Below are 13,160 nucleotides of genomic sequence, written 5' to 3' on the forward strand. Positions count from 1 at the left end.
GTGTGGACTTTGAGTGTGAGAGTGTGTGCTAGAGTGTGTATGAGTCCATACAGATATGCGGGCGGGACTGTGTGTGAGCACTGTGTGTGTGTGTGTGTGTGTGTGTGTGTGTGTAGACTTACAGTTACTGCGTGAGAGGGTCTCAAAATCTCCTGGGCACTTTATCCAAAATGACTGTGAGAGATCCCCTGGTCCAGAGCATTTAGAGAAAGGAGAGGAAATGACCAGAGATGAGGCTAGAAAAACAGATGAGGGTCAGACTGCAAAGAGTGGTGAACGTCTTACTGTAGCATTTGGATTTGATCCTGCAGGAGACAGGATCACCACACACCACTCGGTAAGCATGGCAAAGCCGGCTGTGTCACTTACCAGCACGTGGAATCCCACACCAGGATGAATGAAGTAGAATTTGCTAGTGAGGGGTCCTGGAGGCCAGGGCAGGGAAGGGCTAAGTCTACAGCAAACAGCCTGTGTTTATGTTCCGGCTCTGCCATTTACCCACCAAGGGACCTTTCCATGCACCTTTCCGTGCCTCTATTTGTTCACTTGTAAAGTGGGGACATTGCTGGCTTTCATATGCCAGAGTTGCTGAGAAAATTAAATGAGCAAGTACTTGAAAGTGTTGCCACATAGTGAGCATGCAGTAAGCACTAGCTAAAATGATTCATACAGATAAATGCGGTGATTAATAGATGAAGCGTGTCTTGGCTTGTGGGTGTACACATGTGACTTGCACTGACAAATGGCACACGCACACACAATGCGCAAACAGTCCTGCCCACACACAAACAGCCCACAGTGAACGGGTTTACAGGGGAAACATTCAAAGATTCTCCCGGTGTAGCCACTGCCCATAACTTACACACTGGAAACCAAATATGCTCCTTAGTTACGGAAAGGAGACAGGAAATAAATAGACCCCAAATCATCTTTGCTTTAGCGACTCGCAGTTGGATGAGCACCCCAGTTACCCAGGTCCTGGGAAGACTGCAAACAGCCCTCTAGAGCCAGCCAGCTTCAGCTCCGTTTGCAGGGACATGGGGAACGCTGCCTTCTCCTCTATGGCTCGGGAGACTAGAGCAGCAGCACCCAGGAGAGCCTGGGGAAAGTGGGTGCCAGTACAGGATTTCTAGGAGAAGTAGGGAAAGCCCGCATCTGGGCCCTCCTTCACTGTCCACAAAGTGAGATGGTCTGCAACCAGGCCTGGGATTCAAGGAGCCAACACAATTCTCATAGCACAGCAGTCTGAACAAAAACCCAACACGGTCCCCATCTCCCTCTCTTGAAAGAGGGGCTCCCAGGCCAGAAGCCCACCCCTGCCCCCTGCCCCGCCTGGTGACACAGTCATCAGGGTAGAAGGGGACGCGCGTCTGAGAGCGTGACCTTACCTCCACGTACAGCAAGGGGAAGATCCCAATCTTGTCTCCCAGCATGCCTTCTGCCCAGTTGTCATCCACTCTTCGGATGACGGTCAGGATCTCGTCCTGGGGTTGCCGCAACCCATCATGAACACAAGCACATGGACACGCAATGAAACACACACAACAAAAACAGAAACCAGTCAGTATTGCAGAAACTAAGAAAAGATCCTACACGATGACGCAAAGAAAGGTTTGTTATCCATCTGGGATCTGACATCCAGAACAATCTGCCCTTACATCTTCACTCATAGTCTCCCACTTTCTCTCTTACATATTGATTATAGCTGCAAAAATCCTCAAACAGAAACGTGTGGTAATTTACAATATGGCTAGTATTTTAAAATTCATGTTCCTATTATTTATTTACTGAAATAAAATTATTTTGAATAAAAATAAATTCAGCAAGTATAAAGCTTTTTAAGTTTCTGGCTCCATCCACAAATGAAAAATGACCCAATCCAATTCCATTTATTTAGAGTCGTGGGTACAAAAAGCTTTGGATAACCCTCCTAAATTCTTTGGCAACTCAGACAATGCCAAGTATAGATGCACTAAGTGGAAACAGATGGAAGGGAAAGGAAGAGGCATGAAGCATGGAGGAAGAGGAGCTTTCCGGGGAGACTGGCAGCCTGGCAGTTGTGAGCAAGGACGTGCCCGGGATGCCTTCACGGGTGCCAGATGCTGCAGGGACACGTGATGGGGGTGCGGAGAGGAGGGTGGGAGAGAGAAGGCACTGAGCAAGGATGGAGAACAAAAGGGGGAACCCACCAGGGAAGAGGAGTGGGGAAGGGAGACAACACAGGCAGCAGCAAGTGCTAAGAGGGCCAGACAGGGATGCCACAGGCAAAATGGCGCCTACACCAGGGGCCTGTGGCTGGCCTCTGTTCCCTCTCCAATATCCATCCTCCTCTCGGTATGCCATGGGCTGTCTGCCAAACCACCCCGCCCCCTGTCCTGCCACATCAAAACCTCCCTGTCACTTGTCCCTCAACAATCTGCTAGGGACCACCTGGCCCATCTGGGACTTGTGCTAAGGAGCTGATGGCCAGCCTAGTGGGGTGACCCCTACTGGATTTGAAGGTACCATCTGAGTCTTCGATACTTTAATGGGAAGCAATAATATGGGACTGGTGGGCCTCCCTTGGTTAAGAGGCACATTTTAGGCCAGCAAACTACATGAAATTACCAGAAAACCTGGCCTCCCTGTGAGCTAAGGAACCATAGAGATTTGGGGTATTCATCTGGGTCAAGGTAGAGTCACCTAGTAGGAGTGGGAAATGTCTTTCAGAGAACACAGATAGCGAAAAGCAAGGATGTGTGTCTGTGAGGGGCAGGTCGCTGTGGTCTATTCCAAACCCCTCTTCACCCAGGGGTACAGAGTAGAGCCTAGGAACAATCATACCCTTCATTTTCTCTGCCCTTATTCCAGCCTCCCAACTTCAAAAAATTCCAAATAACAAAATGATCTGTGATTTTAGGATATTCTTCTCTCAATTGATACAAGCCAGAAAAACGCAATAGACACTACAAGGGGACCATATCATTTCACATGTTACAGGGTAATCGGTTCTCAGGCTCCAAAGTGATATTTGTAATGGTTTCCTATTCTAGTTCAGCCATTAGAATGTATGGGCTTTTCTGGTAACCATCAGCCAACGTGGTCAACTGGCTAGAGGGGAGATGTACAGAAAATGCCTCTGAACTCCCATGCCTTGCTCACCTCACAAGTTCACAGCTTGTAAGAGCCCTGGGCTTGTAATGAACTCAGCTCAGACTCAGCCAAGGGAAGCCCCTAGGACTTTGCTGATCATGCAAAGGGAAAGAAAATTGAAGGCTTCCTACATATCAGAGTTTTTGCAACAATAAAATAGCACAATAAAGACGTTAAATTTTGTAAAATTCAAAAGAAACATCAGGTTAATTTTGGTTTAAAAAAGAGAAATTACCATACTATACACACTATTACTTGTCTAGACTTGTCTAGAAATTAGAGCCAAAGAAGTAAAAGAATATAAAACAGAAAGCATTAATATTGGAAAGAAGGTATAAAATTTTTTACCTAGAAAAAAAACAGTTATCAATTAAAAATTAGAATAAATTTGAGAAATACTGCAAATTCTAAACTACATACATAAAAATCATTAGTTTACCCATACACCAGCAATAGTAAGTTAGAAAATGTGATTAAAAGTGGCTATTAATAGAAGTTCTCTAATATACTGTATATGCCAAAATTAATTGCATAAATAGTAAAGATTCAAATGTTAGAAAAAAACCTTGAATACAAGAAGAAAATATGAATAGATGTTGAATCTTGAGCTTGGGAAGTTCTTTTGAAGTATGATAACAATGATTTGGCTACACAAAAATGAAATTCTCTATGCTAAAAACAAAAAGGCAAAAACGTAGGAAAATATTTGGAGGATATATGAGAGACAAAGATTTAATATCCATACTATATAAAGACTTAAAGACATAATAGAAAAAAAGACAAATACCTTAAAAAGAAAAATAGGCTAAAGGCAAAAATAAGACAATTCACAAAAAAGAAGAAAAGCAAATTGCCATTCAACATATTTTTAAAAGTTATAACTCACAAATAAAAAAATATAATTGTAAGAAAGAAGAGTCTTCTTTTTCTTCAATATTTGATTTTGCCTATCAAGTCAGCAAAGAAGAACATAAAGCCAACTCGGAGTTTTGGTCAGGATGGAGAGAATAGGCACTTCATCATTTTTGGTGGACACAGAAATTCATAGCATGCAGTTTGTCAATTTCTATCAAAGATCAAAGCCTGTATACCCACTGATTGAACAACAACACTTCTAGAGACTCTACACTAGGAAAATCAAAGATGTGCAAAAAGATTTAGCTCTGAGAGTGTTCACTTCAGTGTTGTTCAATTAGGTAGAAACTACAGACAATGCACAGCAGAAGAGATTCGGTTAACTAAATTATGGTATTGTCTGCCAACTCCAGCCCACTCTAGCCATCCTGTACTACCTGAGGAGGAATGGGGAAAATGGAGACATGCATGTGGAGTTTACAGTCTAGTAGTACAGGCTCCTTAAAAGACTGAAACCCAATAATAGAACCATAGGACTATACAGTGCTCTCCCTCTCCCTAAACACCATGACCACATTACTAAAGGCCAATTTACAGCAATTCTTTTTGCCTGGTACACCATGTCTGTCTACCAAAAAAATAACTACTAGACATACAAAAAGGCAAAATAAAACAAAAACCAAAAATATAGTTTGAAGAGACAGAGCAAGCATCAAAACCAGACTCAGACATAGCCAGGATGTTGGAACTATCAGATGGGGAATGTAGACCAACTATGATTAATGTGCTAGGGGCTCTAATGGATTAACTGTACAGCATGAAAGAACAGATGGGCAATGTAAGTAGAGAGATAAAAAGTCTGAGAAAGAACCAAAAAAGTGATGTTAGAGATCAAAAACACCATCATAGAAATGAAAAATCTTTAGATAAGAAAATTAGTACTCTGAACATGGCCAAGGAAGGAATCTTTGACCTTAAATACATCTCAACAGAAACCTCCAAAACTGAAAAGCAAAGAGAACAAAGACTGGGGGTGGGGGGAGAACAGGATATTCAGGGACTGTGAGACAGCTATAAAAAGTATAACCTATATGTAACGGGAATATCAGTAGGAGAAGGAAGGAAGGAAGGAAGGAAGGAAGGAAGGAAAGAAGGAAGGAAGGAAGGAGGAACAGAAGATATATTAGACACAATAACAACTGAGAATTTCTCCAAATTAACGTCAGACACCAAACCACAGATCCAGGAAGTTCAGAGAACACCAACTAAGATAAATGCCAAAAACCTACTTAGGCATAGCAAAGTACTGAAAATCGAAGATAAAGAAAAAAATACTGAAAGAGGCCAGAGGGGGAAAATACCATATTTATAGAGGATCAAAAATAAGAATCACACTTGACTTCTCTAAAACCATGCAAAGAAAAGAGTAGAGTGAAATATGCAAAGTGTTGAGAGAAGAAAACCCACCAGTCTAGAATTGTGTACACTGAGAAACTATTCTTCACTAGTGAGGGAGAAATAAAGGCTTTCTCAGACAAACAAAAATTAAAAGAGTTTGTTGCCAGTAGACCTGCCTTGTAAGAAATATTACAAGAAGTTCTTTAGAGAAGAAAAGTGTACATAGGTCAAAAACTTGAATCTACATAAAGAAAAGAACATTGGAGAAGGAGTAAGTGAAGATAAAATAAAACTTTTATTTTTCTTGTTTTTTATTCAAAATTAAAGTAGCAGCAATGCATTCAATTACATATGCTATGTACATATATTATATATATATCATGTATATATTTATACAAGTGTGTAAGTGAAATGAATGACAGAATGATATAAAGGGCGGAAGAAAAGAGATAGGATTATTTTATTATTATAAAGTATTCATACTACCTGTGAAATAGTACAGTGTTTTTTGAAAATGAGCATTATTAATTGTGAATGTATATTGCAAACTCTAGGACAACTACTAAAAATTTTTTTAAGGTACAACTGATATGCTAAGAAAGGAGAGAAAATAGAATCACATAAATTGTTCAATTAAAACAGAGAAAGCTAAAAAGAAGGAAGAGAGGAAAACAAAAAATAAGAATGAAAATCAAGGGCAACAAATAGAAAACAGAAATAAATATGGTAAATATTAATTAAAAATATCAAATAATCACACTGAATGTCAATGGTCTATATTCACAAATTGAAAGACAAAGATTGTCATAGTGGATCAAAAAGTAAGATCCAACTATGTTGCTATGTTGTCTACAATAAACCCTTAAATTTATTTTTATTATGTTCAATTAGCCTATATATATATAGATAGATAGATAGACACCATATTTTTTATATACATATATATCAGTTTTTGATGAAGTGTTCAACAATTCATTAGTTGCGTATAATACCCAGTGCTTATCACCACATGTGCCCTCCTTAATACCCATCACCCACTTACCCCAACCCCCCACCCTCCTCCCTTCTGTAACCCTTCAGTTTGATTCCTGGAGTCCAGAGTCTTTCATGGCTTGTCTCCCTCTCTGATTTCTTCCCATTCAGTTTTCCCTCCCTTCCTCTGTGACCCTCCACACTATTCCTTATGTTTCCACATATGAGTGAAACCATATGATAATTGTGTTTCTCTGCTTGATTTATTTCACTTAGCATAATATCCTCCAGCTGCATCGATGTTGATGTGAATGGTGGGTATTCATCCTTTCTGATGGCTGAGTAATATTCCATTGTATATATGGATCACATCTTCTTTATTCATTCATCTTTATCCACTCATCTGTTGAAGGGCATCTCGGCTCCTTCTATAGCTTGTTTATTGTGGACATTGCTGCTATAAACATTGGGGTACATGTGCCTCTCGTTTTCACTACATGTGTATGTTTGGGGTAGATACCCAGTAGTGCAGTTGCTGGGTTGTAAGGTAGCTCTATTTTTAATTTCTTGAGGAATCTCCAGACTGTTTTCCAGAATGGCTGCACCAGCTTGCATTCCCACCAACAGTGTAATATGGTTCCCCTTTCTCCACACCCTCGAAAATCCATTTTAAATATAAAGATACATGTGAATTAAAAGTAAATGTATGGAGAAAGATATACCATGATAACATAATCAAAAGAAAGTGGGAATAGCTGCATTAATTTTGAACAAAACAGAATTCAGAGCAAGGAATATTATTGGGGATAAAGAAGGCGATTATATAATGATAAAGGACTCTATTCCCCAAGAAGACATAACAATCCTTAATGAATATGCATTTAAGAACAGGGAGTCAAAATATATTAGTCAAGACTTACATAACTCCAAGGAGAAATAGATAAATCCACTATTACAGTTGAAGACTTTAACATCATTCTATCAAAAATGGACCATTCCAGCAGGCAGAAAATCAGTAAAGACATAGTTGAAGGCAACAACATCTATCGATCAACTGAATATAATAGTCATCAATAAACTATCTCATCTAAGAACAGTAAAATATACATTCTTCTCAAACTCACATGGAACATTCACCAAGATAGATCACACTTGGGGCCATAAAATACAACATAGTGGAATTAAACTAGAAATCAGTAACAGAAGGGTGACTGGAAAATTACAAAATACCTGGGAATTGAACAATACAATACTAAATAACTAAATCTTAAAATATTTTCAACAAAAGAAAATGAAAACGCAACTTATCAAAATTTGTGGGCTGAAGGAAATTTATAACATTGAATCTATACATCAGAAAAGAAGAAAGATCTAAAAATCAATAATCTAAGCTTCTATCTTAGAAAACCAGAAAAAGAAGAGCAAATTGAATCCAAAGTAAACAGAAAAAAAGAAATAATAGAACTTAGAACAGAAATCAATGAAATTAAAAACAGAAAACTGATAAAGAAAATTAACAAAACCAAGAGCTAGTTGTTTGAAAAAATCAATAAAATTGATAAGCCTCTAACCAGGCTAACTAAGAAAAAAAGAGAGGGGACAAAAATTACTACTATCAATCATGAAAGAGAGAACATTACTACAGATCCTAGACATTAAAAGGACAATAAAGGAATATTATGAACAATTTCATGCCTACAAATTTGATAACCTAAATGAAATGGACCTTTAACAATGTAATCTGTCAAAATTCAATAAGAAATAGACTATCTGAATAGACCTATATCTATTAAAGAAATTGAATCAATAATTAATAAATTTCCAAAACAGAAAGCACCAGATCCAGCTGAGTTTATCAGTGAATTCTCCCAAACATTTAAAGAAGAAGATATACCAAATTATTTAACAATCTCTTCCAGAAGGTAGAAGCAGAGGGGTGACTTCCTAACTCATTCTCTGAAACTACCATTACACTAATACTGAAACCAGACAGAGACACAGCAGGCAAAGAAAACTACAGACCAATATTTCTCATAAGCATAGATATAAAGATCCTCAACAGAATATTAGCAAATTGAATACAAAAAGTTTAAAAAGAATTATTCAGCATGACCAACTGGAATTTATCCTAGCTATGCTAAGCTGGTTCATCTTTCAAAAATCAATTAATATAATTCATCACATCAACAAGCTAAAGAAGAAAAAAATCACAACCTCATAGCAATAGATGCACAAAAAGCACCTGACAAAACCAAACACTAACTTATGATATTAAAAAAAAAAAAAGCTCGTAGCAAGTTAGAAACAGTGTGAAACTTCTTCAACTTATGAAGAACATTTATGAAAAAACCCTACAACTAACAGTATAATGGTGAGAAACAAGAAGCTTTCCTGCAAAGTTCAGGAATAAGGCAAAGATTTCCTCCTCACTGCAGCCTTTCAACATCATAGTGGAAATCTATTAATACAATAAGATAACAAAAGGAAATATAGGGCATACAAATTAGGAAGGAAGAAATAAAGCTGTCTTGGTTTGCAGATGACATAACTGTCTATGTAGAAAATCTAAAAGAATCAACAAAAAGACTCCTGGAACCAAAAAGCAATTATAGCAAGATTGCAGGATATAAATCTAGCACAATACCTATAAGAGCTATATGAGAAAACTGCAAAACTCTGATGAATAAAATTGAAAAAACAAAATAGAGATATGTTCCATGTTCATGGATAGGAAGACTCAATACCGTCAAGATGTCAATTTTTCTCAACTTCTAGATTTAATGCAAGTCCAATCAAAAGCTCAGCAAGTTATTTTGTGAATATTGACAAGCTGGTTCTGAAGTTCATATGGAAATGGAAAAGACCCAGAACAGCCAACACAATTTGAAAGAGAAGAACAAAAACTGACACAATACAACTTCAAGCCTTACTTAAAATTACATTACTGAAGACAGTGTGGTATTGGTATTAGAATACAAAAATAGATCAATGGAGCATAAGAGAGCATTCAGAATTAGACCAACATAAACACAGTCAACCAATCTTCAACAAAGGAACAAAGGCAATACAATGGAGAAAGGTAGTCTTTTCAAAAGATAATGTTAGAATGTTTGGACATCCACATGTAGAAAATGAATCTAGACACAGACTTTACAGCATTCACAAAAATTAACTCAAAGTGAACAACAGAATAAATGTAAAACACAAAAATATAAAACTCTCAGGTAACATAGGAGAATTTCCAGATGACCTTGGGTTTAGTGATGACTTTTTAGATAAAATATCAAAGCCTGGTCCATGAAAGAATTGATAAGTTGGGAATCCTTAAAATTAAACATTTTTGCTCAGCAAAACACACTGTCAAAGGGCATAAAAAGTAAGCCACAGGTTCATGAAAATATTTGCAAAAGACATATATGGTAAAGGACTATGATTCAAAAAAATACAAATAACTCTTAAAACTCAAAAGTAAGAAAACAGAGGCTCCTGGCTGGCTCAGTCAGCATGTGACTCTTGATCTCAGGGTTGTGAGTTCAAGCCCCACACTGGGCATGGGGCCTACTTTAGAAAATAAGAAAACAAAAAATCCAATTTATAAATGAACTAAAGATGTAACAGACACCTCACCGAAGAAGAGACACAGATGGCAAATACGAATATGAAAAAATACTCCATGTCATATGTCATTTGGGCAATGCAAATTAAAACAACAAGATGTCACCCCACACCTATTAAAATGGCCAAAATCTGCAACACAGACACCGCCAAATGCTGGCAAGAATGTGGGGTAACAGGAACACTCATTCATGGCTTGTGGGGGATACAAAATAGCAGAGTTACTTCCAAAGACAGTTTGGGGGTTTCTTACAAAACTAAACATACTCTTAACTTACAATCCAGCAGTTACACTCCTTGGTATTTAACCAAAGGGCTGAAAACTTATATCCACACAAAAACCCACACAGGATATTCACAGCTGCTTACTCACAATCCTAAAGCTTGGAAACAGTCTAATGATGTCCTTTAGTAGGTGAATGGATAAATAAACCGGTACATTAAAGACAAGAGAGTCTGATCTAAAGCTAAAAAGACATGAGCTATCAAGCCATGAAAAGACATGGAAGAAAGATATATGGATATTACTAAGAAAAAGAAACCAATCTGAAAAGGTTACATGTTATGTTATTCCAACTCTGTGATACTGTGGAAAAGGCAAAAACTATGGAGACAGTAAGAAGATCAATGGTTGTCAAGGGTTGGGAAGTAGGGAGGAAAGGGATGAACAGGTGAAACACTGAAGATCTTTAGGGTGAAAACACTCTGTACGATACCATGATGGAGAGACACGTCATTATAAATTTGTCCAAACCCACAGAATGTACAACCCCAAGAGGGAACCCTAACATAAACCACAGACTTTGGGTGATTATGATGGGTCAGCGTAGGCTCATCAACGGTGGCTACAGCGTGTGCATCTCTGGGGAGAGGCGCTGATAGCGGGGGAGGCAGTGCACATGTGGGGCTAGGGTTATGGGGAAATCTCTGTACCTTCTGTCAATTCAGGAGTGAAACAAAAATAACTCTACAAATTTAAGTATTTTTTTTAAAGGTAATAGCACCATAGAGTGATGACCATGGACATACTAGAGCACGCTAGAACCATGCAGACACGGCTCACAAATGTAATGTTGAGAGAGAGCAAAACTGGACACAAAAATATACATGTATGGTCCATGCCTTTGAAGTTGAAGAACAGATACAACTCATCTGTGGTGTTAGGGACATAGGAAGATGGAAAGGTGGAAGGACTGGGTGCTGGTATCTTACCATCTCCCCACTGGGTAGAGAGTATGAGGATAGCTGTATAATTTTGATTAGAGGACTTGATGGTATATTATGGTTTATTTAGATTTAAAGGGGTTTTTGTTTGTTTATTTGTTTGTTTTTAGGTAATAGTCCATCCAGGATAGATAAGTCACAACATGCCTTGAGTACTGAATTTGATCCCAATACCTCTCTAAAGAGACATCACATATGGAGAAAGTCAACCATTATGTGGACAGTCTGAAATCGAGTCACAGAAAACCAGAGAAAAAAAGTGGTATGCCTGAGCCCGAGACATGAGAAAGTTGGGTGGGAGGCATGGAAACTGTCTTCCAGCCTTGGCATCATTACCACACTGAAGAGCCGGGCTCATTCGGAGTCACCTGGGAGGGCGGGACACACACCGAGGGCTACAAAGTACTGAGAAGCAGACACAGCCCCATGTAAGGGAAAGCTATCCAACAACGAGTGTCCCTTCTTAGGCCAGGGGCTCTGTCATCACTCCAAGTGTTCAGCAGTGCCAACCTGTTCCTTATGTGGCCACCAATATGCAAGCATCCCCTAAGAGCCACGCATGGGGAAGAAACACTATTCCTTCCCAAGAAGAGCTCAACACTGGGTGGGAGAGGTCTGTTCCTAACGTCCACTGATACAGTGTAAGTACAGTGAAATCCCAGCACAATGCAGTAAGTGGCGTTCAAAATCCAATCCTGTCAGCTACCGTGAAATTAGTGAAAGGAGCAGGTGGAAACTGCCATCCCCACCTGCCTCTCAGATGCAAGACCAATGTAGTCCCTACTGTGGTTCGGTGGGACCTGGTGGGAGGTCTCTGATCTGGCCCGAATACTGATGGGGGCCATTCTTGGTCCTGTGGCTGGCTGGGGTTTCATGGTAGCAGTAGGATTTAGAATGATCCTATTTAGCTGGCATGAATTTTGTTGGGGAGACTGGGCTGGGAGGACAGTGGATACAGGAACCCAGTCACTCTCCGTAAACACAAATAAGTCAATTTGCCTAGGAACATCAAGAAAGGTTTCCTACAGCTCTGCCTCTAACCCAAACTCACACACTGGAGACAGCCTCCAAGGAGGAACATTTGAGTGCTGGGCAATGAGAAAGTTCACCCTAGCATGTCAGAGCTACCAGCATGAAATCTGGTGTGTTCTGGAAACACTGATCACTTCTCCTGTCACCACTGTAGGACCGGGGAAACAAGGACTCTTTTTTGGTGGCTAGATCACATCGGGTGTCTGATTCACTGTCAATATTTCAAAAAGCTGGAACCAGTGCTTCCCGAAGGATAAGAAAAAGGGGGAAATCCCTGCTCTGGGCCTCTTTGGAATACAGAGAATTGCTCCCTCCTCAAATAGTAAATGAGCTTTCCATATGGCAGTGGCAAGACTGAGCTGCATGGTTCAGACCTGAGTTTTTGGTTGCTGTTTTGTAGAGAATGGTGTCCCCTGCAGGTCACACTCGACATGGTGGGCTGCTGGTGGCCTGAGAGCAAAGCCATGCTGAGTGGAATGCACAAGGAACAAGAGGGATTGGCCCCCATTGTGCTGTGCCCTATGTAACAGGTCGGCAAGCCTTTCTAGAAAGTGCCAGACAGCCAATATTTCAGGATTTTGAGGCAATCCTGTCTCTGTCACATATTCTGTTTGAGTATGAAAGCATCCAGAGATAACATGTAAAGGAAGGAGTCTTGCTACGTGCCAATAAAACTTTATTTACACAAAGGACAGCGAGTGGGTAGAATCTGACCTGCAATCACTAGTTTACCAACCCTTGCTTGATGTACCTGAGTAAATGAAATCTAACTAGACACCACTGATAGGCAGGAGGGCCACACAAGCTTTGGGCCAATACAGCAGCATTCGAGGATTTTATGGAGGGAACCTGTTCCCACCACCTCGTTTCACTTTCAGATGCATGGCTCAATTTCATTCATAAGTCTCAAGTAAGGTGCTCATTGCTCACTG

General features: G+C 39.6%; 1 protein-coding gene across 2 annotated transcripts in view; it reads right to left on the minus strand.

Moving 5' to 3' along the window:
• The window catches only part of SH3RF3 (SH3 domain containing ring finger 3), a gene marked incomplete at its 5' end in the record, with an annotated part of 355,085 nt that overhangs the window by 126,034 nt on the left and 215,891 nt on the right, over positions 1–13,160 (minus strand). For both annotated transcript variants that reach the window (XM_080813191.1, XM_080813190.1), the window contains one exon: positions 1,389–1,484. In XM_080813191.1, the coding sequence (XP_080669317.1) occupies positions 1,389–1,484 (96 nt within the window). The remainder of the gene's footprint in view (positions 1–1,388; positions 1,485–13,160) is intronic.

This window comes from Martes martes (assembly GCF_963455335.1).
Source record: "Martes martes genome assembly, chromosome: 9".
Taxonomy (NCBI): Eukaryota; Metazoa; Chordata; class Mammalia; order Carnivora; family Mustelidae; genus Martes; species Martes martes.